The sequence below is a fragment of the Chelonoidis abingdonii genome, chromosome 11 (genome assembly GCF_003597395.2).
Source record: "Chelonoidis abingdonii isolate Lonesome George chromosome 11, CheloAbing_2.0, whole genome shotgun sequence".
NCBI lineage: Eukaryota > Metazoa > Chordata > Testudines > Testudinidae > Chelonoidis > Chelonoidis abingdonii.
The window spans coordinates 14,892,794-14,917,870 of record NC_133779.1 but is presented as its reverse complement, the minus strand read 5'-3'; the positions used below and the strand labels follow the sequence as shown (position 1 = coordinate 14,917,870).

The 25,077-nt window shown below is 63.2% G+C and overlaps 2 protein-coding genes across 5 annotated transcripts; both read right to left on the bottom strand.

Annotated features, from left to right (window-relative positions):
- Positions 1 to 309: 309 nt before the first annotated feature.
- On the bottom strand, positions 310 to 3,100 carry ISOC2 (isochorismatase domain containing 2). Of its 2 annotated transcripts, XM_075070757.1 has the most exons (6): positions 2,931 to 3,100; positions 2,392 to 2,531; positions 1,528 to 1,740; positions 1,210 to 1,280; positions 806 to 923; positions 320 to 492 (listed from the first exon to the last, which is right to left on the bottom strand). In XM_075070757.1, exons 2-6 carry the CDS (start codon positions 2,521 to 2,523, stop codon positions 412 to 414), a joined length of 615 nt encoding a protein of 204 aa, XP_074926858.1. In that variant the 5' UTR covers positions 2,524 to 2,531; positions 2,931 to 3,100; the 3' UTR covers positions 320 to 411. The 2 variants fall into 2 exon arrangements, with proteins under 2 accessions (XP_074926857.1, XP_074926858.1); XM_075070756.1 differs by lacking the exons at positions 2,392 to 2,531; positions 2,931 to 3,100 and adding an exon at positions 2,003 to 2,255 and having other exon boundaries at positions 310 to 492.
- Positions 3,101 to 4,657: 1,557 nt separating this feature from the next.
- LOC116832312 (C-Jun-amino-terminal kinase-interacting protein 4-like) lies at positions 4,658 to 24,851 on the bottom strand. 3 transcript variants are annotated; one of them, XM_032792997.2, is made up of 27 exons: positions 23,460 to 24,851; positions 22,995 to 23,115; positions 21,909 to 21,979; positions 21,496 to 21,569; positions 21,113 to 21,188; positions 20,597 to 20,720; positions 20,241 to 20,322; positions 19,571 to 19,671; positions 18,512 to 18,563; positions 17,556 to 17,708; positions 15,673 to 15,724; positions 15,389 to 15,519; positions 15,176 to 15,229; positions 14,916 to 15,050; positions 13,754 to 13,883; positions 13,510 to 13,593; positions 12,932 to 12,982; positions 12,275 to 12,431; positions 11,516 to 11,681; positions 10,772 to 10,852; positions 9,863 to 9,930; positions 9,639 to 9,787; positions 8,525 to 8,696; positions 7,300 to 7,410; positions 6,891 to 7,037; positions 6,528 to 6,644; positions 4,658 to 6,031 (listed from the first exon to the last, which is right to left on the bottom strand). In XM_032792997.2, exons 1-27 carry the CDS (start codon positions 23,751 to 23,753, stop codon positions 5,931 to 5,933), a joined length of 3,054 nt encoding a protein of 1,017 aa, XP_032648888.1. In that variant the 5' UTR covers positions 23,754 to 24,851; the 3' UTR covers positions 4,658 to 5,930. The 3 variants fall into 3 exon arrangements, with proteins under 3 accessions (XP_032648888.1, XP_032648889.1, XP_074926832.1); XM_032792998.2 differs by lacking the exon at positions 12,932 to 12,982; XM_075070731.1 differs by lacking the exons at positions 4,658 to 6,031; positions 6,528 to 6,644; positions 6,891 to 7,037; ... (3 more) ...; positions 9,863 to 9,930; positions 10,772 to 10,852 and having other exon boundaries at positions 11,522 to 11,681; positions 12,275 to 13,128.
- Positions 24,852 to 25,077: the final 226 nt, after the last annotated feature.

Sequence of the window (25,077 nt, the reverse complement as noted above, 5' to 3'; positions counted from 1 at the left end):
TTGGGGGGGGGCAGGGGGGAAGGACACTGGGGGGACTGAGCCCAGCTGGCCCCCTCGAGAGGGGAACGTGGGAGGGGGGTCAGAGGGGTAGGAACTGGGGGCTGATGGGGTGAGGGCAGTGGGAGCAGGGAGACACTGTCTGGGAACAGAAGGATGCTGGGACTGGGGGGCCGCGGGTTGCTGGGGGGCACAAGGCTTTGAGGGTCGCTCAACAGCAGAGAGATGGACAGGCAAAAGCACACACACGCCAGCAGGGGACAGCACAACTGACACCCCCACACACGCCAGCAGGGGGCAGCACTTCACACACACACGCAGTGACAGCTGATCACTGTACTGAAGTGTTTATTCAAGCCCTGCCCTGCTCCCAAGTGCTGGAGGGGCGGGGGGCAGATTCTGGGGGCCGCAGGGTTAGCTGAAGCCAGAGCTCTGTCCCGGGAACAGGGAGAAGAGGCCACTGTCCGGAGCCGGGTCCTTAATGAGTTTCTGGATCTGGAAGGATAGAACAGAGCATAAGATGCCAGACTGATGGACAGGCCCCACGCCGCACCTTGGCTCTGGGGCTGCCAGCTCCCATCCAGCTGCAGGGCAGGGACTGGCTGGCTCAAGGGGGCAGAGAATGAGGCACAGGGAGTGTCCCCTCTAGAGGCACCGGCTCCCATCAGGGCCCAGGGCAGGGACTGGCTGGCTCAAGGGGGCAGGGAATGGGGCATGGGGCCTTTCCCCTGTAGGGGGCGCTGGCTCCCATCCAGCCCCAGGGCAGGGACTAGCTGGGGGGGCGGGGGCAGGTTGGCAGGAGGAGTACCTGTCGGAAGCGGGGGTGGGCGGCATCTCTGACCAGCTGCAGGATCAGCCCCTCGCTGGTGGTGATGAAGGCACCGCTATGCCGCAGGCGGGACAGGGCTGCCAGCCGATCCACTTGGCTGGGGAAGAGAGACATCAGGGCGGCCATGAGCGGGGGCAGGGATACTCCTGCCCTCCAGTGCCCCCCCCCAACCCTCTGTTGGAAACCCCTCCCAACCAAGGTCCCCCCCAACTCCCCCTGAGTCCTGTCTGCTAGGAACCCTCCCAATCCAGGCTTCTCATTTCAGCCCCCTCCCAGCCCAGGCTCCCCCTCCCATACTGTCTGCTGGGACCACCTTCCCGCACCCCCAGTTCCTGTCCCAGCCAGGACCCCTGTCTTCCCCCATCCCAGCTCCCCAGTCTGACCTTCTGGAGGAGCATGCGTCAGCCACCACGTGAACATCCAGTCCCCGCTCCAGGGCATCGAGTGCTGTGCTCTAGGGAGAGGGAGATGGGTCAGAGCCCTGGCCCAGTCAGCCTAGACCCCCCTCCCCTCCCCCATCACAGCCTTGGCCCAGCCAGCCCAGGCCCACCCACTCCTCCCCCATTATAGACCTGGCCCAGCCAGCCTTGTACCTCCCCACCAGGCACTGACCCGGACTCCTGGGTCCCATCCCCAGCAGGTAGCTTCCCACAAGGGCACTGACCCAGACTCCTGGCTCCTCTCCCAGCCCCCCTGCGTACCATGATGCAGGCCTGGGCCTCAATGCCGCACAGGAGCACAGAGCGCAGGTGGGGCAGTGCCCCCAACTCCTGCTCCACCTCCGGGACCAGCATGCTGAAGCAGGTCTTGGGGAACTTCCTCAGCCCCTCGGCCCCCAGCTCAGGCACCGTAGGGCCCAGCCCCTGGGGGTACTGCTCTGTCACCACCACCGGGATCTCCAGCAGCTGCGCCACCTGGGGAGTGCAGGGGGCGGGGCTGGTTAGAGTGGGGGGAGGGCTGAAAGCTAGGGTTCCTGGGTTCACTCCCTGCTCTCGGAGGGGAGTCCGGTCTAGTGGTTAGAGATAAGCTCCACGGGGCAGGTACCAACACCTCCTAGACCCACCCCCAGGGGCAGGTCCTGACTGGGGCAGGACAAAATGAAATAACATGGATTTCCCACCAACCCTCCCCTAACTGTTATAAATAATAGAAAGTATTTCACAGGGTGCAAATTACCATCAATCCTCCACGGTTAGGCCGCCTTCCAGTGGCCAGCGTCTGCAACTGCAGCTGCCTAATAGTCCTGGCCCTTTCTGTCCTGTTTTCAGCAGACACTCGGAAAGTGCAACCTGCCCCCACCCCTGCGGACATCAGCTGTCTCCTTGAGCCTCCTGGACATCACATTTCCAAGCGCTGGTTATACAGGGACCCCTCACCTGGTGCTGAGATGCAGCCACCCCTGGGGTGGGATGTGGCAACTTTTTGACAGCTGCATAAAACAATGGGCCAATAGGACAGCATCCCTTAGTTGTGCACTGGGGCCAGCCCTGACTGCCAGGGCCTCGCACCCCCTTCTGAACTCCCTCAAAGCCCAGCACCCCTAGCACTGCCCTGGGGCATTTCACCTGCAACATGCGCGCTGCCACGTTCACGATCTGGGGGAAGTGGGCTATGGTGGGCCGGAACTTCTCCTGCATGTCGCACAGGAAGAGGATGCTGGTTTTGGGAACCACCTTCCCGAGCCGGGCCAGCGCCATCTCTGCCCCTGCAGCCAGAAGAAGATGGGACCAGATGGGGAGCTGATGCCCCCTGAACGGGAAAGGCCCCACACCCCATTCCCCGAGCCAGCCAGACCCCACCCCCCTGGGACTCTGATCTCTGGACTCAGCAGCTCCTGCGGTTCTGGGGCCAGGCCCAGGCAGGGCGGGCTGCTGTGTCAGTAAGAGAATTGCTTGTGCCCCGGTGAAGCGCTGGGGGGAGGGGCAGCCTGAGCCCCCCAGCCCGTGGGGCGCCTGGCTGCCCTGCCCTGTGCCCCGGGGTCCCCTGACCATGCCATGCCCCGCTGGGTGGGTGGGTCCCTGGGCAGCTCTGCCCACCAGCTGCCAACACCAGGGCTGCCAGATCCCCAGCCCCCTTTATCCCCAGCACCCTCTGCCCCACTCACCTCTACATCTCCCCTAGAACACCCCCGCCCCAGCCAATCAGCACCTGCTTCCCAGGCCCCTAATTAGCTAAACCCGCCCTCGACCAATCAGAGACGCCCAAGCAGAGTTGGCCACGCCCCCACCACCTCCCTCGCCCCCAGCTCCCAGCCAATGGGAGCGTGCTGAGAGCTGCCCCCGGCTGGGCTAACGGAACGTTCCGAAGACCACCCACCCACAGCCTCCCCATCCAATCAAAAAAGCTAAGGGAGATAATGTACACCGAGGCTGGCCTGACAAAACGTTCCAAAGACCTCGCCCCTTCCCTTTCCCCCCCAATCAGAAAGGAGAGGGAGGGAATGACGTAAAAATAAGACTCGCCCCGCTGAAGACTTCAAAGACCACACCCCCGTGAGTTCCCATCCAATCACGGAGAGGAGAGAGGAAGGAGGGCGGAGACAACGTTCCGACCACGCCCCACCCAATCAGGGAGTGGATGATGTAGGAGGTGGCTTCTGAAGGTGTGGGTCGGGGGGAGGGGTTGGGGCTCCTTAAAGAGTGAGTGATGTTAGGGGAGTGGGGCCGGAGCCTGCTCCATGGAGATATCCCAAGGCGCCCCCCAGCACCTGTCACTCTTAGGGAGGTGGGGTGTCTCCATTCTCAGCTACCTGCACCCCTTGATTTTGGGGAGCCCCTCCAAAACCGAACTTCTGGGCTGCCGCCCCAGAGCCCCTACGTGACTATCCCTGGCTGTGGGACCGCGGGGGCACGGGCGCTGGGATCCCCATTCCCAAGCCCCCCATGATCAAGTGCAGCTGGGGAAACTGAGGCAGGCTGGGGGCAGAGCTGGGCACAGATCCCAGTGCGCGGGGGCCCCTGCACGGTCCCACACACCCAATAAGCCACCTGAACCAGGTTTGAGAGCCCCAGAGAGGTTGGGGGGCAGGGGATCAATTTGGCAGCCCAGAAGCACAGGAGCTGGAGGGAAGGTACCCCTGGAGCCGGGCTGGGGGGTACAGGGGTGTTGGGAAAAGCTAGGCAGTGATGCCTAGTGGGTAAATCACCAGCCAGGAGACCCGGGGCTTATTCCCAGCTGTGCCATTGGCCTGCCAGCGAATCCCCTCCCTGCACCTCAGTTTCCCCATCTGTGAAAGAGACGAGGAGCAAAGCTTGGAGGGGAAGAGTGGGAGATTTTGGACCTTTTTCTCAAGGCAAAAATCCCAAAAGCTCAGTGAAGGGGACAGAACCAGTTCTTGGGGCTCCCCACCCCAGGCATGATTTTGGTATGAGAAGGGGGTGTGAAGCGGTGACCCCAGCCCAGAAAAATGGTCACTCTAGGCGAGGAAGGTGTCAGAACCTAACCCAGCAGCCTTTTGTACTTGGAAAAGCATTTGGTCGAACCACCCCCTGCCCTGCCCCACGGCTCAGCACTCAGGGACGCCCTTCGTGGGGGGCTGGGGAAGAGCCAGGGATTGTGTTAGCACCGGGGGTCCCCCGCCTATCCCTCTCTCAGCCTACCACCCCCACCACTTTCCGCACCAGGGAGCTCCCCCCACCCTAAGGCCAAATTGGCAGGGAAAAGCTCTGTGCCCTGTTCCCCACCTCTGAGCCAGCCAGTCCCTCCCATCCCCCCACTGTCCAGGGCTGGATGGGAGCCAGTGCAGTCCCTGCCCCCTGAGCTAGGCAGACCCCTGCCCTTGGGCCAGATGGGAGCCCCCCAACCCCCCGGCTGCATACCACCCCAATGACATTTTAGCACAGAAAAATAAAGCTTTATTAGAAATTGTCCCATAGAAAGATTCCCAGATGCTGCCAGGGGCACCGTGGCTCAGACACACAGACAGACAGGACAGAGCCCAACCCTGAGCGTGTAGCAGCAATGGGGCACCCCATGCCTGTGCCCCCCATGAGGCAGAGAAGCCCTGAATGGGTGGGGGCAGCTGGCATAACCCCAGTGAGGAGCTGTGTTGGGGGAACTTAGTGCAAGGAGGGCAGGCAGGAAGCCCCCATAGCCTGCCCCCCGTGTGTCCGCGGTGCAGGGGGGTACAGGGAGACCCCCCACCCCAACGCTTAAGATCAGAATGGATTTCACTGGGCGGTTTCAGGGCCAGACTCCAAGCCCTAAAGCCTCAAGGAAAGGGCCTGGGGATCCAATGCCCCCATGTACAAAAGGGAAACTGAGGCACAGAGCAGGGGGAGGACCTAGCAGAGCCAGAGATAGAACCCACGGGCCCTGGGACTCTACCGTACCCCACCCGCTTTGCATGTAAAAGGACAAAAGAGGGAGGGGCTCTGAGATGTGGGTGACCCCTGCCAGGGAGGGCGGAGTCAGTGCAGCCAGAGGGGAGGGGCCCTGAGAAGTGGAAGGGTCCTGACAGAGAGGGCGGAGCTTGTAAACAATATTCCTGAAGGCAGCTGCCATCTATACTCCTGAGTGTGACAGTGGCCCCGCCCCCTTTTAAAGGCACAGAGGTGCTACGGTAGCCAGGCTTGGAGGTGGGGCCCCCCTTGTGGTGAGGGAGGGCCAGGAGGTGGGATAGATAGAGCTGTGATGGGGGGATAAAGGCATGGGGGGGCAGTAAGGAGGGGCTGGTCTGGCGGGGTGCAGGGCAAGGTGGGGAGGGGGTTGAGCAAAGGGACAGGGGTTCTGATGAGGTGGGGGGCAGGGAACTGGGGGGGGCTGCTGTCAGAGCGGCTCTCAGACTAGCCGTGAGCTGTGGGTGGGGCAGCAGCTGCACAGGGAAATGGGGAAGATCCAGTAGATGAATGGGGAGGGGGGCTGTAGGGAGACAGACCAATTTCTCTCCCCCCGCCACTGAGAACACCAGGAACTCGGGTCGTGGCCTCATCCTCACCCTGGGCAGCAGGGGGTTAACTCAGCCCCCGACACACACACACACCCACCATCAGAAGCTGGAAGGATCTACCCCCCCAGGACCAGAGCTGGTATCTGAGTGTGATGGGGTGGACATGGTGACTCATAGGGCAGGCCGGGCCCAGCATCTGCACCCATCACTCTGGCCTCAGGCCCGGACCTGCCACACAATGAGGTGGCTGCGCTCCGAGCGGCGCAGACGGGGATTGGGCACCAAGAGGTCCCCAAATTGATCGTCCGTGTCGTCCCCTGCGAATGGAAAGAGAGAGAGAAAAAGTCACAGCAGCCTCAGAGGTGCCCCACAACCAGTGCAGAGCGTGACCACCTCTGGGGTTTGGAGTGGGGGCTGGGTATACGGGGACCCCTCTCCCAGCGCTGGGATGCAGCCACCTCTGGGGTGGGGCACAGGGACTGTTTATATGGAGACCCCTGACCGTGGGATGCAGCCTCTCCTCTGGGGTGGGGCGCTGGGACGCGGCCACCTTGGGGGTGGGTTGGGGGCTAGTTATACCGGACCCATCACCCAGCACTGGGATGCAGCTCCTCTACGGTGGAGCAGGGGCTGGTTATCTGGGGACCCCTTGCCCGGCACTGGGATGTAGCCACCTCTGGGGTGAGGTGGGGGCTGGTTATACAGGGACCCCTCACCCAGCACTGGGATGCAGCCCCTCTGGGGTGGGGCGGGGGCTGGGTATCTGGAGACCCTCACAGAAGCGCCGTTTCCCACCCCCCACAAGGCACGTACCGATCCGAAGGTTGATATACCCCTCTCCTCCGCTCAGCACCAAAGCCGTGGGCTGCTTCTGCCCAGCTCCCTCCTCACGGCTCTCATTGCTCCCGGCCAGTGAAGGGTTAAGGCAGCCTGGGGTGGAGGAAGACAGGCTATTACCCCAGCACCCTCCTCAAGGGTGCACTCCCAGGCTGCAGCTGAACGAGGAGAGAACCCAGGAGGCTTGGCTCCCAGCCACCCACCTCCACTAGACCCACTCTCCTCCCAGAGCCAGAGAGAGAATCCAGGAATCCTGGTCCCAAGCCCACCCTGCTCTAACCACTAGACCCCTCTCCCCTCCCACAGCTGGGGACAGAACCCAGGCATTCTGGCGGGTACCTGGGACACAGACGAAGAACCGGACAGCATCACGGTGCCCATGGTAGGAAGCCTGGGCACTCTCCATCGCACAGTAGGGGGTGCTGGTGGGCGACGGGCCCGGCTGGGACCCTGTGGCCGGGGGGGCCTCTGAGCGCCCTGAGAACTCTGAAGAAGGTAGGAGAGACGGGGAGGGTCAGAGATTTGGGGGTGTGGCCTGCAGAGACCCTGCCCCCAGCAGGCTAGCTGGGGACCCTCTGCCCCCTGCCGCCCTCAGTTGGGCAGGATGCTGGCCCCCTGCCCATGGGATCCCAGAAAAACACACACCCGCACACCTCTCTCCCCTTCACACCAGCAGGGCTGGGCTGGCCGTGGGAACTGACCCATGCCAAGGGGACCCCCTTGCTCCCCCCACAGCACCCCAACTCACCTGGAGCGAAGGGCATGGTCAAGACAGTGCCACTGGCCGTGCCGATCCACAGCCGCTGGGAGAAGCAGCCCAGGGCTGAGACATGCAGGGAGAAACCCAGAGTGTTTGGGCCTAGAGAGAAAGATGAGGGGTGATGAGACCCCACCCTGAGCCAGCCAGTCCCTGCCCTGGGGTCAGATGGGAGCCAGTGCCCCCTAGAGGGGAAAGGCCCTGGACCCCATCCCCCTGAGCCAGCCAGTCCCTGCCCTGGGGTTGGATGGGAGCCGGCGCCCCTGTCATGAACATACATCTAAGAGTAGCATAAAATCTCTCCTTTACCTGTAAGGGGTTAAGAAGCTCAAATAACCTGGTTGGTACCAGACCAAAAAGACCAATAAGGGGAGAAGATACTTTCAAATCTGTGGGGGAAGGTTTTCGTTTTGTCTCTTTGTTGTTCTCTCCAGGACAGCGAGGGACCAGGGCAGGGAATATACATCTCCTAAAGCCAGACCTGAACTGAGCATCTAAGATTACAAATGGTAAGTAATAGCAAGGAAATGCGATAGGTGATCTTTTGTTTTAGCTTGTGAATTTTCCCTGTGCTAAGAGGGAGGTTTATCCCTGTTGTTTGTTTGTTCGTTTTGTTTTTTGTAACTTTAAAGTTTTGCCTAGAGGGGAATCCTCTGTGTTTTGAATCTGATTACCCTGTAAAATTACCTAATTTTACAGAGGTGCTTCTTTTACTTTTGCTTTATAATAAAGTTCTGCTTTTAAAAACCTGATTGGTTTTTAGTGTCCTAAACACCCAAGGGGCTGGTCTGTGCTCACCTTGTTTGCTCTCAAGCCTCCCCAGGAAAGGGGGTGAAGAGGCTTGGGGGGATATTTGGGGGAAACAGGAACTCCAAGTGGTCCTTTTCCTGAATCTTTGTCTAAATCACTTGGTGGTGGCAGGGATACCGTCCAAGGACAAGGAAAGGATTTGTGCCTTGGGGAAGTTTTTAACCTAAGCTCGTAGAGATAAGCTTAGGGGGTCTTTCATGCGGGTCCCCACATCTGTACCCCAGAGTTCAGAGTGGGGAGGGAACCCTGACAGCCCCCTAGAGGGGAAAGGCCTCATGCCCCATTCCCCACCCCCCTGAGCCAGCCAGTCCCTGCCCTGGGGCCAGGTGGGAGCTGGCACCCCCTAGAGGGGACAGGCCCCGTGCCCCATTCCCCACCCCCCTAAGCCAGCCCATCACCTGCTCACCAAACATGCTGTGGACAAAGGGCGTCAGGTCGATCTCCTGCAGGAGCTGACCAGTGGCTGCATGGAAGAGGCGCAGGGTGGGGTCCAGCCGCACCGAGACCCAGACTCCATCGCCTGCCAACGCCATGTGCCTCACCTGGCTCTCAGGACGCCCGGTCACCTCAAAGTACCGCTGGGGAGGGAAAGCAGAGCAAAGGGCTGGAGGCAGGGCTGGCAGATCCCTCACTCCCCTGAATCAGTCCCACGAGGGTGCTCCAAATCCGTCCCCAACCTAGTCGATCCAGTCGATCTCCCAAGATCCCATTGGAACCCCCATGGCACGAGTGGACCTATGAGATCACCTGAGATGACCCCCCAACCTCATCCAAGGGGATCCTATCAGATCCACCAAACCTCACCTGAGTTTGTCCCACAGGATCTCATGGCTTCCTGAACCCCACCTGAGTTGATCTCACAAGGTCTACTGATACCACCTGGGTTGACCCCATCTGATCCCGTGGATACCCTAATCTCACCTAAGTGAATCTTATGAGGTCATCATATATATCTATTACTATCACAAGAGTCGATCTCACATGATCCTGCCAGAGTGTCCCACCCCACCTGCGTGGATGCCATGAGATCTACCAGTGTCACCTGAATCGATCCCACAGGACCCATGGTTCCCCAACCCCATGACTGGATCCCATGAGATCTACTTCCGTCGCGTGTCAATTCCCCCAAGATCCCATAGACCCATGAGATGTACTGATATCACCCAAGTTGATCCCAGTCCCTCCCAAATAGGTCCCATGAGATCTCCATATAGATCTACTGTCATCACAGCGTTGATCCTGCCGGTGTGCCCCACCCCCACTCAAGTGGATCCCAGGAGATCCACCATTTCTAAGTGGGTCCCATGAGATCACCTCTGGATTTCACATTCCCCACGATCCCTCACTCCCTTTTGAGTGGCCCCCGGACCTCCTGCTCCTCGACTTGGCTCCACCCACCCCCTGCACCTTGACTGCCTCCCCCCAGCCATCTACTACTCCACCTTCCTCCCGGTCCCCTCCCCCACTGGATCCCCCTGTACCTTCACTGATCTCTGGCTCCCCCACCCCCACTGCCTCACCTGGACCCTGGCGCTGCGCGGCTCCATCACATAGACCCGGTTGCGGTAGCCGACCCAGACCTGGCTCCCCACGGCCAGGGCGCAGCGGATGGACTGGCGGGGACGCCCCAGGTCCAGCAGCCGGGGGTGCTGCAGGTCCCAGCGGCCAGCTGCGGGATGAAGGGGGAGGAGTGAGTGGGGCAGGGGGCTGTGGGGAGCTGGGGGTGGGGGGGTCTGGTATTTACCAGCGTCCCGGTGGAAGACAGCAACGGTCCCATTCCCCAGCACAGTCACCGCGTGGCCCTGGGCGTGGCTACGAGAGAGAGAGAGAGAGACACACACACACACACACAATCAGAGCGGGCGGCCAGGCCACTTACGCCAAGGGCCATGTCCCAGCATGCCCTGGGGAGGCCCAAAGTTCGGTCAACCCAAGGGTACATTGCCTGCGATCGCCTGACAGTCTGGCTCACAGCAGTCGTGAGTGGTCAAGGATCAATGCCGGCCTGACATGGGGCCGGTCGCCCCAGCCCAACGGGAACCTGGGCTGCATGGGAGAGCTCCTGACGGGCAGTGGCGGCAGCCCCTCTGCGCTGGGCCCCGACAGAATTGAGGACTGGCCCCACAGGGACAGAGACAAACATGGCGGGTGATTGCGGCCACACTTGGCTCTTAAACCGCCGGCAGGATTCTGGAGGCCAAGTCCAGCTAACGCGGCTGGGGAACTAATGAGCGTCCGCTTTGAGGCCATTTCCGGGCGAGTTTCACGCCCAACACTGACAAGCCAGGTCGCGACTGGTGATCAAACTGGACATTTCTCAACCACGACGGATGGGCTGAGGGAGGCACTCGCTCGTGTTGGACCCCCATCTCTTGATGACCAACGCTCAGGGATTGTCCTGGAGTCTCCAGGAATTTCACACGAATGTTGAATTCAAGACTGTGTCACGGGATGAAACCTCGAGGACTACGGCCAACCCAACTGGGCAACCCTACTTCGGAAAGCTCTGGAGCGGATCTCTCTCCCAATGGCAGCTGGCCAAACACAGGATGTCACCGCCTACCTGGCCACCGACCCGGCCGCGACGCTGCCAATGCAGGTATGATTGGCTGACACCCCCATTGTCCCCCCCAACGCCCGGCCCCACACTCACACCACGCTGTGCACGGCGTCCTTCAGCTGCACTGTTCGCAGGCACCGGCGCCAGTCGGAACTGGCCGAGTAGATGGAAATGCTGGGGGAAGAGCACGACAGCTTGGGACAGCGCTGAGATGCAGCCACCTCAGGGGTGGGGCGCGGGGGTTGGTTATACAGGGACCCGGCACTGGGATGCGGCCCCTCGGGGGTGGGGTGTGGGGACTGGTCATACAGGGACCCGGCACTGAGATGCAGCCCCTCTGGAGTGGGGTGCGGGGGCTGGTCACACAGGGACCCGGCGCTGGGATGCGTCCCCTCTGGGGTGGGGTGCGGGGGCTGGTTATACAGGGACCCGGTCCTGGGATGCAGCCCCTCTGGGGTGGGGTGCGCGGGCAGGTTATACAGGGACCCGGTCCTGGGATGCGGCCCCTCTGGGGTGGGGTGCAGGGGCTGGTCATACAGGGACCCGGCGCTGGGATGCAGCCCCTCTGGGGTGGGGTGCAGGGGCTGGTCATACAGGGACCCGGCGCTGGGATGCAGCCCCTCTGGGGTGGGGTGCGGGGGCTGGTCATACACGGACCCGGCGCTAGGATGCAGCCCCTCTGGGGTAGGGTGCGGGGGCTGGTCATACAGGGACCCGGCGCTGGGATGCAGCCCCTCTGGGGTGGGGTGCGGGGGCTGGTTATACAGGGACCCAGCGCTGGGATGCGGACCCTCTGGGGTGGGTGCGGGGGCTGGTTATACAGGGACGTCTCCGTACCTGCCCTCCTGGGTGCCCAGCCAGACAGTATCCATGGTGCTAATGGCATCACTGTCCGCGTCCGGGGTCCCCGCCTCCTCCTCTGGCTCTGGGGGGTCAGGGGCCAAGGGGTCTTCCAGGATCTCGGGTTCCAGCTTTGTGCTCTCGGCACTGGGTGGCCGGTGACCTGGCAGGGATAGCCCGGTCCGTGAGATGGAGGCTAGGGCTGTATATAGCCTGTATGGCCCACACAGCCTCTGGGGTCCCGCAGAGCATCCTTCTCCCAGGCCATACAGCCCCCTCCATCCACCCCAGTCCATACAGCCCCCATCCTGGTCCATACAGCCCTCTCCATCCACCCCAGTCCATACAGCTCCCATCCTAGTCCATACAGTCCCCACCCCAGTCCATACACCACCCTCCATCTGCCCAGTCCATACAGTCCTTGCCCTAGTCCACACAGCGCCCTCCATCCACCCCAGTCCATACAGCCCCCATCCTGATCCATACAGCCCCCTCCATCCACCCGTCCATACAGCTCCCATCTTGGTCCATAACAGCCCCCTCCATCCACCCCAGTCCATACAATCCCCACCCCAGTCCATACAGCCCCCTCCATCCACCCATCCATACAGCCCCCTCCATCCACCCCAGTCCATACAGCCCCAATCCCAGTCCATACAGCCCCCTCCATCTGCCCTGGTCCGTACAGCCCCCTCCACCCATAGCAGTCCATACAGCTGAACCCCACCCCTGCGCAGCCCTGTGCCCCACACTCACCGGGCAGCCAGGCGGCACACAGCACATGGGTGTTGGGCAGCACAAACTGCGCCAGGACAAGGTTGGCGCGGGCAGCATCCATCACCGTGACCTCGCTGGCCGAGTGTGTCCCAGAGCAGACCCACAGCAGGCTGCGGGGGGCAGGCCAGGGCACCCCCTGCGGGAGACACACAGACGCTCACACCCCACGAGGCTGGCTGAGGAACCCAAAAGCCAGGCACCCATTGGGAGGGAGACACCCCCACCGTCCCCTCCCTCCAGGGGGTGGGGTTTAACACTGATTGACAGGGGCTCCCCAAGGCCTGATCAACCCCACTGAGGGCCCCAAAGTATGACATTAGCTCGAGGGGCAAGGTCTCCCCAAAAGTTTGGGGGCTGCCTAGATTGAGAAAAAGGGTGGGAGGGTGCCCCCCAAAATAGGCCCCCCGTCCCTGCTCCACCCTCAGAGAATGGTGGGGGTTCAGGGAGTCTCCTCTACTTTGGGGGGGACCATCCCAAAGCAGAGGGGCAGGGAGATTCACCAAACAGGGTTGCCATGGAGGCGGCAAGTGCCCCACATGCCACCGTCCCAACCAGGGAGACATGGGGTCTCTCCCGCACGGGGGGCAGGGAAAGGGCCGCGGCAGAGATGGGAGGGGTCGCGCTTCTGACACTAACCGAGCTGCCGCTGTCCGTCCTAGGCACCCCCATCCCGACAGCACACCACAGCTGGGAGGGAGGGAGAGAGGGGGGATGAGACACCGGGCCCAGCCCCCTGCTGGCCCCCCCAAAGACTGAGACACGGCCCCTCTCGGGTGGGATGCAGGGGCTGGTTGTACAGGGACCACTTGCCCAGTGCTGAAATGCAGCCACCTCTGGGGTGGGGTGCGGGGGACGGTTATTCTGGTGTTTCGATACCTGTAGAAGCCCCTACTACCGGCTTGGGGCAACAGGATCAGCCCTGACGGCCAGGGGAGAGCACCCCCGCCGAGACCCCGCCCCACTCCCCGCAGCCCAGCATCCCCCGCTGAGATCCGGCCCCACTCCCTGCAGCCTAATGCCCCCTACTGAGCCCCCGCCCCACTCCCGGCAGCCCAAAACCCCTGCCGAGCCCCTGCCCTGCTCCCCACAGACCCCCGCCCTCACTCCCTGCAGCCTAGCGCCCCCTCCGGCCCCCGTGCCCGATTACCTGCAGCCCACACCCCTTTGAGCCCCCACCCTGCCCCCGCTGAGCCCCCCTTGCCCCTTCACCTCACCTTGGTGCTGGGATCTTTCTGGTCCAGCAGCCGCAGCTGTGCCAGCATGGGCAGATCCTGGCCCTCAGCCTGTTCTGCCCGAACCTGCAACGAGAGACACCTGGGCACAGCCGCAGGGGCAGGCAGGGACCCCCACAACCTCATCCCAACCCAGCCTTGGGGATTTAAAGGGACGGCGCGTCCCAGTCACTGCCCCCCCTCCACCCCCGCCCCTCCTGCTCCTGGTGCCCTGGGGAGCAATTACCTGGGGGATGGCCGGAGGGCTCCATCCGTGAACCGGGGCGCGGCCGTGCTGCTTCCAGATGTGGGAGCGGATCTGGCGGTAAAGGTCCCGCTTCTGCTGCTGGGGGGAGAGATTGGGGGGCTCCCGCGTGCTGGGGACAGAGACACACACAGACACTAGGGGGCAGCACCACCCTCCACCCATCCCGGCCCCATCTCCCTCGCCTGGCGCTAGGAGGCGCCCCCCTCTGCCCCTCTCCCTGCCCCATCTCCTCCACCTGGCGCTGGGGAGTGCCGCCCTCCACTCCCCCTCCCCCTCCCCCTCCCTCCATCCTAGCCCCATCTCCCCTGCCTGGTGCTAGGGGGCGCTGCCCTCCACTTCCCCTCCCCCCACCTGAAGCTAGGGGACACTGCCCTCTGCCACCCTCCCCCCATCCCAGCCCATCTCCCCAGCCTGGCGCTAGGGGGCACTGCCCTCCATCCCCCCGGTCCCATCTCCACAGCCTGGCGCTAGGGGGCGCTGCCCTCCGTCCCCCTCCCCCATCCCCCCGCCTGGCACTAAGGGGCACCACGCTCCGCCACCCTCCCTTCATCCCGGCCCCATCTCCCCCGCCTGGCACTAGGGGGCACTGCCCTCCATCCCCCTCCCCCCATCCCAGCCCCATCTCCCCCACCTGGTGCTAGGGTGCGCTGCCCTCCGCTCCCCCTCCCCCTGCCTGGCGCTAGGGGGCACCGCCCTCCGCCACCCTCTCCCAACTCCCCCACCCGATGCTACGGGGCACTGCCCTCCCCACCTCCCGGCCCCATCTCCACAGCCTGGCGAAATGGGGCGCCGCCATCCGCCCCCTGCCCCCCTCCTGGCCCCATCTCCCCCGCCTGGCGCTAGGGGGTGCCACCCTCCACCACCCTCCCCCCCTCCTGGTCCCATCCCTTCCACCTGACACTAGGGGGCACTGCCCTCCACCCCCTCCCCCCCTCCTGGCCCCATCTCCCCTGCCTGGCACTAGGGGGCGCTGCCCTCTGCTCACCCTCCCCCCATCTCGGCCCCCATCTCCCCAGCCTGGCTCTAGGGGGCACCGCCCTCCGCGCCTCCTGGCCCCATCTCCCCCACCTGGCACTAGGGGGCGCCGCCCTCCGCTCCCCCTCCCCCCGTCCAGTGCTCGGGGCCACCCATCCATACTCACTCTGTGGGGGAGGCGGGGCGGGGCAGGTACCTCACAGCAGGGGGCGCCCTACCCCCATTGCCCCGGTGCTCAGACACCGGGGACGACGCTGGGACCCGCTCAGGGGAGTCGCTGGCGCTGAAGAGCCGGTCGAAGCTGCGCAGAGAAAACAAGCAGCTCAGAGACCCCGCAAAGAATGTGGCCCCCACCCGGCCTCTCCCAGTGGGGGGCCAATGTGCAGGGGATGCGGGGGGCTGGCTGGGGGGTCATGGTGGACGTACAATTTCCAGAAGGACGATTTCTTCATCTGAGCTGCCTGGACCTCCCGAGATGCTCTGCAGGGAGGAAACAAAGTCGTGTGTTGGGCTGGGGGAACACTGCCCCCCCCCCCCAGCCTGACATGAGGGGCTTTCACAGGAGTTTAAATAAGGATCCCCCGTATACCCAGTCCCCGCCCCACCCCAGCAGAGGGCCCGTCTGTCAGCGTCTCTCACCGGAGCATCTCCGTGCGCCTCACGGCCTCCTGCAGCTCCATCAGCCGCTCCTTGTAAAGGTTGCGCTCGGTCAGCACCCGCGCCATCTCTGCCCGCGTGAACCGCTTGCGCTGCGAGGCCTGGGCCTCCACCTGCCACAGGAGAGGGGACGGGATGAGGGAGTAGCTGATAACCCCCAGGCCCCCACCCGCAGCTACCCTCCCAGAGCTGAGGAGAGAACCCAGGAGTCCTGGTTCCCTCCTCTCCCCTCTAACCACTAGGCCCCACTCCCCTCCATCTGGTACCTCAGCATCGTCACTGTTTTGCTTCTTGATTTCCTCCAGCTCCTGCTGAATCCTAAAATGAGGGAAAAGAACAATTCTGTTGACAGAGCTGAGAGGGGAGCCCGGGGCTGCAGGTCGGGAGCGAGGGGCACTGGCAGAGCTTGGGGGTGGGGAGCCCAGGGCCGATATTGTCATATCGTGGGTTGCGGGGAGGGTTAAGATTATTTTAGGGCCCCTGAACCGGCTTTGGCCAATGGGACAAGATCTGGGGTGCTCCTAATGTGGTCTCCAAAACCCACCCACATCCATCACCCCTTCTAATGGGGCTCAGACCCCCCCATCCTGGGTTAGGAGGGGTCAGACCCTGGTGTGTAGCCCCCCCCAGCTGGATGTTGGGGGGCTCGGATGAGAGGGGGCCTCAATCCAGGTTGGGTTGGGGGTCCTACGCCTGCAGACTCCGGGGCACAGGGGGGCATGTAGGAAGGTGGTGTCCTTGGGGGGGCCCCTGTGACACCTTGTACCTCACAATGTCACCCTGCGCCTGCATATTCAGCAGTTCGCTGTGTGTGTCACTGAATTACGTCAGGAGTCTGGAAGATGCCCAGACCTGATTCGCTGGCAACAAAGGACAGATCTGGCCAGCCCCGGGCTGACGGCCCATGATCCGCTCTCCCCGCGGGCCCGTCCCGCCGCATCACAGCAGGGCCCGTCGAACCCGTGACCCCGTCTGCACGAGGACCTCCCGCGCCCACAGGGATGGGCAGGGCAGCCAAGAAGCTGCAGGGCAAATCTGGACCCCCAGACACCTTAGCGCCAACCCCAAAAGCTTTTGCTTTACTTTCTATAATGACCGTGGGCAGCGGGCGTAATAGGCCAGAGGAGGCCACGCCTCCCATAACCCAGGCTGTGACCCCGCCCACTCTGCCTTGAGGCCCCGCCCACTCTGCCCCGAGGCCCCGCCCTCGCTTTCCGGGACTGTCCCTATAAAATCAGGACATCTGGTCACCCTAGCTTGGGCTGGAGCAGGGAGGCCAGCAGCCCGGGGCTCAGGGGAGCTCAGGATGGTTCTGCTGGGGGAGCCGGGGGGGCACTCAGGGCTCTGGTGGTGAGGGAGGGCAGAAGGGACAGGGGCAGGGCCTCGGGCAGAAGGGATGGGGCTACGGACTAGCCTCTCCAAATGGGGGTTCACACCCCACCCATGATAACGATAATTATTATGATTTTATTACTTTCTCCAGGGTCTAGATTTTGACCAAGAAATTTGGCACCATGACTGAAAAACAATCAACTTCCCCTTGCCTGAGGTCCGTGACATAAGCTCAGGGCCTCTCTCCTGCCCCACCTGCCCTGAAGGCAACAAGGGGGGGGCCAAGGGGGGTTCAGCCTGGGCACGTAGAACCGAGAACTGCTTGGGCCAGAAAAGCCGCTTGACCCGACTGTTGCACGGCCTGGTAACATTTCGACTGTGGTTTTACCTCTTATCTCTTACACACCCAACTGTGAGCCTGGCGCCCCCCACTCATACCCCCTCTGATCCAGCCGCTTGCAGTGCATAAGCTTGTTTTAGGGTTTTATCCTCCGCAGGGAGTTTGTTGGCAGTGCCGGGGGAATCGGTTCGGCTCACCCCAGCTGGAGTACGGGTGCTTTCCTTGGACGAAGAGACGAACGGATGGATGAGCTGGCACTGAGCAGCGGGAGACGGGACATTTCTGGGCTGCACAGCCGGGGGGACTCTGTATGTGGCTCGTGAGTGGCTTCGCTGGGTGTGTCTCCGCGTGCCGGTGGCTGGGTGATCTCGGAGCCAGGCAGGGTCGCCTGCTTGCCATGGCACGGAGAGAGCCAGCCAGGGGGCAACCCAGGGTGCGTGTGTCCCCCCACCCCCCTCGCCCCTGCACCAGTCTCACCTGCTCAGATCCTGCTCGGTCTCACGCAGATGCCCCTGGCAGCGGCTCAGGGCCTCGGTGGCCCCGTCCCGCTCCTCCCGCAGTGACTCCCGCTCACCCATCAGCTCCTCCACCCGGGCAATGAGGTGGCGGCGCGCAGTGTCCAGCACCAGCCTGCAGGGGGCGACAGTGAGATCTGCCCAGGGCTGTCCGCACCCTTTCCCCTCTAGGGGGCGCCAGCTCCTGTGCAACCCCAGGGCGGGGACTGGCTGGCTCAGGGGGACAGGGAATGGGGCCTGGGGCTTTTCCCCTCTAGGGGGCGCCAGCTCCATCCAGCCCAGGGCAGGGACTGGCTGGCTCAGCAGGGCAGGGAATGGGTCACACGGCCTTTCCCCTCCAGGGGGCGCTGGCTCCCATCCGGCCCAGGGCAGGGACTGGCTGGCTCGGGGGGCGGAGAATGGGGCACGGAGACTTTCCCCTCGCCCATGAATCAAGTTTGCTGGGTCTCCACTCAGATCTCCAGGGTCGGGGCTTTCCTCTGGATCCCCCCATGGTAGGCGCAGGGCGGAAGGGACTCTAACAGGGCCGGGGTGCTGTGGTTCGGGCAGGCCCGGCTCTCCTGTTTTCGGTGCTCCCAGCAGCGTGCAGAATTGCCGCGGCTGACGGCCGGGGGAGTCCTGGTGCCGATAGGGCAGCACGCGCGTTTCTGCGGCAGCGGCTTCTATGTTCAGTGTCCGCGGTGGCGCAGCTTCTGCCTTCTGGCTGAAGACAGAAGCTGCTGCTGAATTGCCGCTGCCGCGGAAATGCACGTGCCACCCTAACGGCGCACGGACTGCCCCCACTGTCTGCCGCAGCAATTCAGCGCACTGCTTGGGGGCCAAAACACAGGGACTTCCGCCCCTTGCAGATTGCCGCCCCAAGCACCTGCTTGGAATGCTGGTGCCTGGAGCCGGCCCTGGGTTCGGGGGGACTCTTACCTGGTATCCCGGAGCTCTGCATTCTCCATCATCAGGGTCTGCACAGCGTCACCTGCAGACAGGGTGTGACGAAGCGGGAATGTTCATAATGTTTTCTCTGAATACTGTGTGGGTGCCTCGGTTTCCCCTATGCCGTTCTTAAGTATCTAGGTGATGGGCGAAGGGGGTGTGATTGTTGCAAAGCCCTAGAGGGCAGGTGTGATGCTGGCTGGACAGAAAATGGCCGACACTCTGTCTCCTGGCAACTAATGACCTGGGTCCCTCCTCTGCAAAGATGCCAGCTGAAGGTGTTGGAGAACAAAGAGATCAGGTGACCTCCTGGCCCGGGAAAGGGACAAAGCCCAGAGGAGAGGGGGCTGGACAGTTTCAGTTTGGAGTTGGCTGGGGACAAGGAGTGAAGTGCAGACGTGGGGGTCTGGCTCACTACCCCCCAGAATGGACCTGGCTGAGGGGTCCCGTTCTCTGTACCTACAAGCTCTGTTTTAGACCCTGTTCCTGTCATCAAATAAACCTCTGTGTTACTGGCTGGCTGAGAGTCACATCTGACTGCAAAGTGGGGGTGCAGGACCCTGTGGATTCCCCAGGACCCCGCTGGAGCGGACTCGCTGTGGGAAGCGCACGGAGGGGCAGAGGATGCTGAATGCTCCAAAGTCAGACCCAGGAGGTGAAGCCGTGTGAGCTTCTTGCCCTGGAGACAGTCTGCTCCACGGGAGAGGAGACTTCACCAGAGTCCTGCCTGGCTTGATGGGGAGCAGTTCCAGAGCATCGCCCAGGGACTCCGTGATACAGGGAGAGTCAATGTGGGGCGGCAGGTTTGACCAGCCCAAACCCCCAGGCCCCAGAGCCCATCGCCTCCCTTTGCCCTGCCACACAGTGGGGTCCACGGCCTGGGGCTGGGGGGCATGTGGGGGGGCAGATCCCAGCCTGGGGGTTGGGGGGCAGTGCTCAGGGGTGGGGCAGGACCTTATGCCCAGCTGGGCAGGAAGCAGATGAGAGAGACCAGTGGTGTGGGGGCGGGGTGGGCACCAGGTCTGGGGCTGGCTCGGGCTGGGAGCTTACCCTGTAGATCAGCCCCCTCATCCACATCCCCCAGCAGCTCGAGGCTCAGGCCCGACACCTCGGCAAACAGCGACTCCATGTTGCGTTGCGGGGTTGGGGGGCTGCAGGGCAGAGACACCCCCAGTCAGAGCTTGGAGCCCCCCAGATCCTCCCCCGCAGTGGAGACAGTGCGCTGGGGGCTGGACGGATGAGAACCAGAACATGGCAAGGGGAGGATATTTCCCACAGCCCGTGCCTCAGTTTACCTGCCTGGCTGGGAGTTACGTCCACGCTGGGGCTGGGGGACTGGCCACGGGCTGTAAGAGCCGGCCACACCGAGCCTGGAATCAGATGCTGCTGATGCCAGATCCCAACTCCCAAACCCCCAGACCCGCCGCAGGCTGGACCTTCCCCCCTTCACCGCAGCCCCATGGCTCTGTGCCCCACGAGCCCAATCCAGCCGCCTCCTGTGCTGCGGGGGGCGGGGGGGGGCAGGAGAGGGACAGATGGGAGCCATGGGGCGGTGGCTAGCACTGGAAAGGGGTCGCAGCCGGAACGGGGGTGTCATAGCAGGCGTACAGGATGTTCTGGGAATCGGGGGCTCCCCCGGTGTCGGGCTCACAGAGAAACAGGGACGGGCGGGCAGTTTCAGGCCCCTCCCCGCCCCCCCAGGGTGCAGCAGCCTCCTTACCTGGCTGGCAGATCTGGAGTGGGGTCCAGCTCCGGGGTGGAGCTCAAGATCTCAGCCAACTCCTGGCATCTCTGTGGGGAGCCTAGAAACAGACATGAGTCGAAACCGCTGGCTCCCCAATCTGTCAGCTACTCCCACCCCCTGAGACAGCCAGCTCCCCCTCCCCCCATGCCTCCTAGAGGGGAAAGGCTCCATTCCTCGCCCCTACCCCTGAGCCAGTGAGTCCCCCCACTGGGGCCCCCTAGAGGCCCTATTCCCCACCCCACTGAGCCAGCCAGTCCCCGCCTGGGGCTGGATGGGAGCTAGCGCCCCCTAGTGGGGAGAGGCCCCTTGTCCCACATCCACACGCTTCGTACCGTCTCCAGCGGGCAGGGGCAGCTCCTGAGCCAGCGGGTGGCTGTTCCTGGTGGGCCCCTCCTCATCCTGCTGGGGTTCGGGGGTCCCTTCCGCCAGGGCTGGGCCCAGAGCCTCTGCAGAGCCCTGTGCCCCCCAAAACAGACACAGATGGGGTGAGGTGTGGCCCAAGTCAGGGAGCAGGGACTTTGCCCCACTGGATATTGGGGTGCCCCCCTCCGCCTGCCTAGAGCCAGGTCACCCGTCGGTGAAAGGTGCCAAGCCATCAGCCCCCCATGAACAATGAGGGAGCCCCACTCCCCTCTGCCAATGTACTCCCCAGGGGAACCCCCTAATCCAGGGCAACCTATCCTCCTCCCACAAATGTACCCCTCAGGGGAATCTCCCCCATAGCCCCCTTCTCTGAATTCCTCCGAGCTCCCCCTGCCCCATAGACACCCCCTTGGGGGGATAGAGGGGTCAGCCCAGCGGCCCATCTCGCCCTCAGCAAACTCACTGCACAAATGCGGGGGACCCACCTTGGGGGGCTCGGAGCAGCCGGGGTCCGAGGTGCTGGGGAGAAACAGGGGAGGCCAGTGGGGGGCTGACGCCACACTGGGTGGGAGGAGTCAAAGGTCAGACATTCGTCATGGTGCCCCCCTACTCCCTGCCTGAGCCCCCTCCCCGTGGGTCGAGCTGCCCCCCTCCCAGGTGACCCCTCCGAGCTTCCCACACACCCTGGCATCCCCCACCAAGCCTTCCCAGCTTCTCAATGCCCCCCCAAGTCCCCTCCCCTGCTCCCCATCACAGGACGCCCCCCGCTTTCCCAAGCAGGGCACTCCCCCCAGACCCCTCCTGGCTCTCCGTGACCCCCTGCTGAGCCCCCCACCACACGGTGCCCCCCCTCCCCCGTGGCTCATACCCGCTAGGCCGGGGAGTCGATGGGGCAGGGGGCGGCACCGTCAGGGCCTTCAGCTCCTTGTAGCGCTGAACCATCTGCCAACGACAAGGTGTGGGGGGGGGGCTAGTGCCCCTTGTGGACAACACGCTCGGCCCCCACCCCAGAGACCCTAACATGACCCAGTCCTGCAGGGCATCTTCCAGCCACAAGGGGGCACCAGGAGGGACAGTGAAAGGGGCGACTGGAAGGGGCAGGTGTAGGAGCTGCGGTGAGCAGAGCCAGTGGGGGTGCATGGGGGGCAGGGCTAGCATGGGGGAGTTGGGGGGCAGCCAAGAGTGGGCCATGGGGCATAGGGCCAGTAGGGGTCATGGNTAGCAGGGGGGGTGGGTGGGAACAGCAGGGGATGGCTATGGGGGCCATGGGGGGGGTCTCACCTTGCTGTGGGTCTGGCCTAGGGCTGACAGCTCCTTGAGCAAGGCGGCTTTCTGCTCCTCCAGGCTGGCCACTGCCGGGGGGAGAGAAGCGAGTAACCCCCCCATCCTGAGTCTGCAGGGAGCCAGACCCCCTCACTGCCCGCCCCAGCTGGCCCCCATTCTGCCACCAATCCTCCCAAAGTAAGTGGATGGGGGCTCACACCGGGATGGGGCCAGTGAGGGGACAGGGCCTCACCCAGTGCCCCTTGGCTCTGACCCCCTCCCACGACACAGCCCACACCCACCCACCACCCCGGTCTGGGAGAGCCGGAAAAACCCGTCGGAGAGACGCCTGGGCCAGGCCAGGGCTAAGCCATGAGCGTGGGCAGGGCCCAACCTGCTGCTGTTTGATCTCGTCTGGTCTCAGTTACTGAGGCTGCTTTGTTATTGTAGGGTCTCCGGGTCCAAGCCTGGGGCCTTACCAAGTTCACACCCGTGAAAAACACAAAATCTGGTCTCCCCACTGTGAAATCTGGTCTTTTGTGTGCTGTAACCCTGTATTACAGGGGGCAGACCAGTGTTTCTCAAACTGGGGGCCCTTACCCAATAGGGAGTTGGGGGGGGGTGTCACAAGGTTATTCTAAGGAGGTCGCAGTTACTTCTGCGCTGCCTTCAGAGTGGGGCGGCTGGGGAGCCGCGGCTGGTGACCAGGGAGCCGTGGTTGTTGGCCGGGCATCCAGCTCTGAAGGCTGCACCCCGCCAGCAGCGGCGCAGAAGTAAGGGTGTCAATACAATCACCTTGCGACTCCCCCCTGCCCCATCTCCCTTTTGGGTCAGGGCCCTACAATGACACCAGGATGGTATTTCAGATTTAAACAGCTGAACTTAGGACATTTACGATTTTTAAAATCCTGTGACCATGAAATTAACCAAAATGGACCATGAATTTGGTAGGGCCCTAACTATGCTGCGACACTAGTGGAGGTGGAGGGGGGAGCCTTTTTTCTTCCTCCCCTCAGACGCCCCCCATTGTTTACCCCACAGCCCCTTGGATGCCCCCCAGCCCTGGCACCCCCCAGCACCTCCCACCCGCTCTCTGGTGCTCACATTGGTCCGCGTAGCTCCGGGCCTTCTCCTCTAGCCGCCGGCTCTGCCCATCCAGCCGGCTCAGTGCCGCCTTGTGCCCCTTGCGCTCCTGCTCCACCACGTCCTCCAGCTCCATGTAGCGCTGTGGAGAAGAGGCCACTGGCAGCGAACCCAGGAGTCCAGGCACCAGGCCCCATCCCAAGCACAGGGAGCTGTGGGTCCGGATCAGGGAGGCACCATGCTGGGGGGCTATGGGTTGAGACTGAGGGCACCGTGCGGGGGATGGGGTGGGGGGCTGCAGGTTAGGATTGGGGGAAGCACATGGGGGGCTGTGGGTCAGGATTGGGGGGCACCGTGTAGGAAACGGGGTGGGGGGCTGCGAGTAGGGGTCAAGGGGCACCACATGGGGGGCTGCAGGTTGGGACTGGGGGACACTGGGCAGGGGACAGCCTGGGTGCTGTGGGTCCGACTCAGGGGGGACCTCACCTCCTCGGCTCTCTTGCGCCCGGACCGCTCCCGCTCGTACTGGCCCAGGAGCCCGAGCCGGTCGTCCCGCAGCAGCTCCAGCGCCTCATCCCGCTCCTGGATCTGCCCCCTGGCTTGCTCCAAAGCCTCCAGCACTGAGAGCAGCTGGGGCAGCAGCCCGGCCACTGCCCCCCGCCCGTAGGCCCCCACTAGCTGCTCCAGTTCTCCATAGAGTCCTGCAGCCAGCCCCAAAACCATCTCCTCGCCGAGTGCAGGGGCAGCCGACTCCCCCTCCTCCCCAAAAACCTCCTCCATGCCCTGCTCCCCTCCCCTGGAGCCCCCTTCCCCTGTCCTCCAAAGGCAGCTCACCCCCTTGCACCCCAATCAGGGGATCCAGGCACCTCCCCTCTAGCTCTGATGCCCCATTTCCCAGGTTCTTAACACCCCTCCTGCTACCCCCAGAAGGAGGTCAAAGCCAGAGGTGTGGCACCCGGGGGTGTGATGGGAGTCCTGGGGCAGGGGAAGGAGGAGGGGGGCTGGAATTGTGCCCAAGGGGGGAGTCCTGGGGAATAGGCGGTATCCAGGAGGGAAGTTTTTAAAAAGTTTTCACACACCCCAAAACTGGGTTATTTTGGAGGGCTAACGTTTAAAAAAATCAAGGATTTAAAATAAATGGGGGACAGCAAGGGGGGGATCAGGGTCAGTTAATTGGATTGTGGGAGTCATGAGAATGAGTCACCCACCAGGGCTGTTTGAGGGGGCTCAATAGGGGGCAGAATTCCTCTGATTTCCAGAGGTCTGGGGGTGGGGGAGTCAGGGTGTGTGTGGAGGGGTCCCAACTGGATTTCTGAGTGGGAGGGTGATGGAGGGGCATAGCCCCTCCCTCCTGCTCCCCACACTTCCCCTTTCGATTCCCACTGTTGAACTCCCCCTCCGGACTGGACGAGGGGGGGAGGGACACCCCCACTTCATAAACTCAGGAACTCCTCCACGTGGCAACCCCACCCCCAAAACACGGAAGTTTCCACCTCGGAGATCAGAAGGGGAGAAAAGCTTTTTGTCGTTCCCCCCCACCCGGGAAATGGGGGGTGAATCTGAGGTGTGACGGGGTAGATCCCAGCCGGGGAGGTAGATCTGAGAGACAGGGGGTTCTCCCACACCCTCCTCTGCCCGCAGCTCCCGCCTCCCCCGGCCCCCCCAAATTCCGGGGGCTAAAGCAGATGGGGAGGTTGCATCCCAACACAGGGAAAGGTTTAGGGTCAAGGATTCCTGCCCCCCAACCAAGCCCCTCCCCCCCGGCGGCACCGCCCCCCTGGCACCGGGCTCTGTCCGTCGGTCTGTCCAGGCGCCCCTTGACCCACGTGGGGGAGCTGCCAACTAGCCGGCTCCAGCTGGTCTCAGGGTTCTAAACCCGCCCCCCGCCGACCCAGGTGGTGAGGGGGCGGGGCTCAGAGGGCAACGGGCGTTCGGAGTGGCCAATGGGGATTGCAGGAAGCGCCCCTGGAGGCCAATGAGGAGGGACTAGCTCGGAGGTGGGGGGGATGAATCTTGGATCATATGATGCGGGGATCACGTGACCTTGCGGCTGGGACAAGTTGGGCTGGGTTGCTGGAAGGTCGGCTGGGGGGATGGGCAGGTG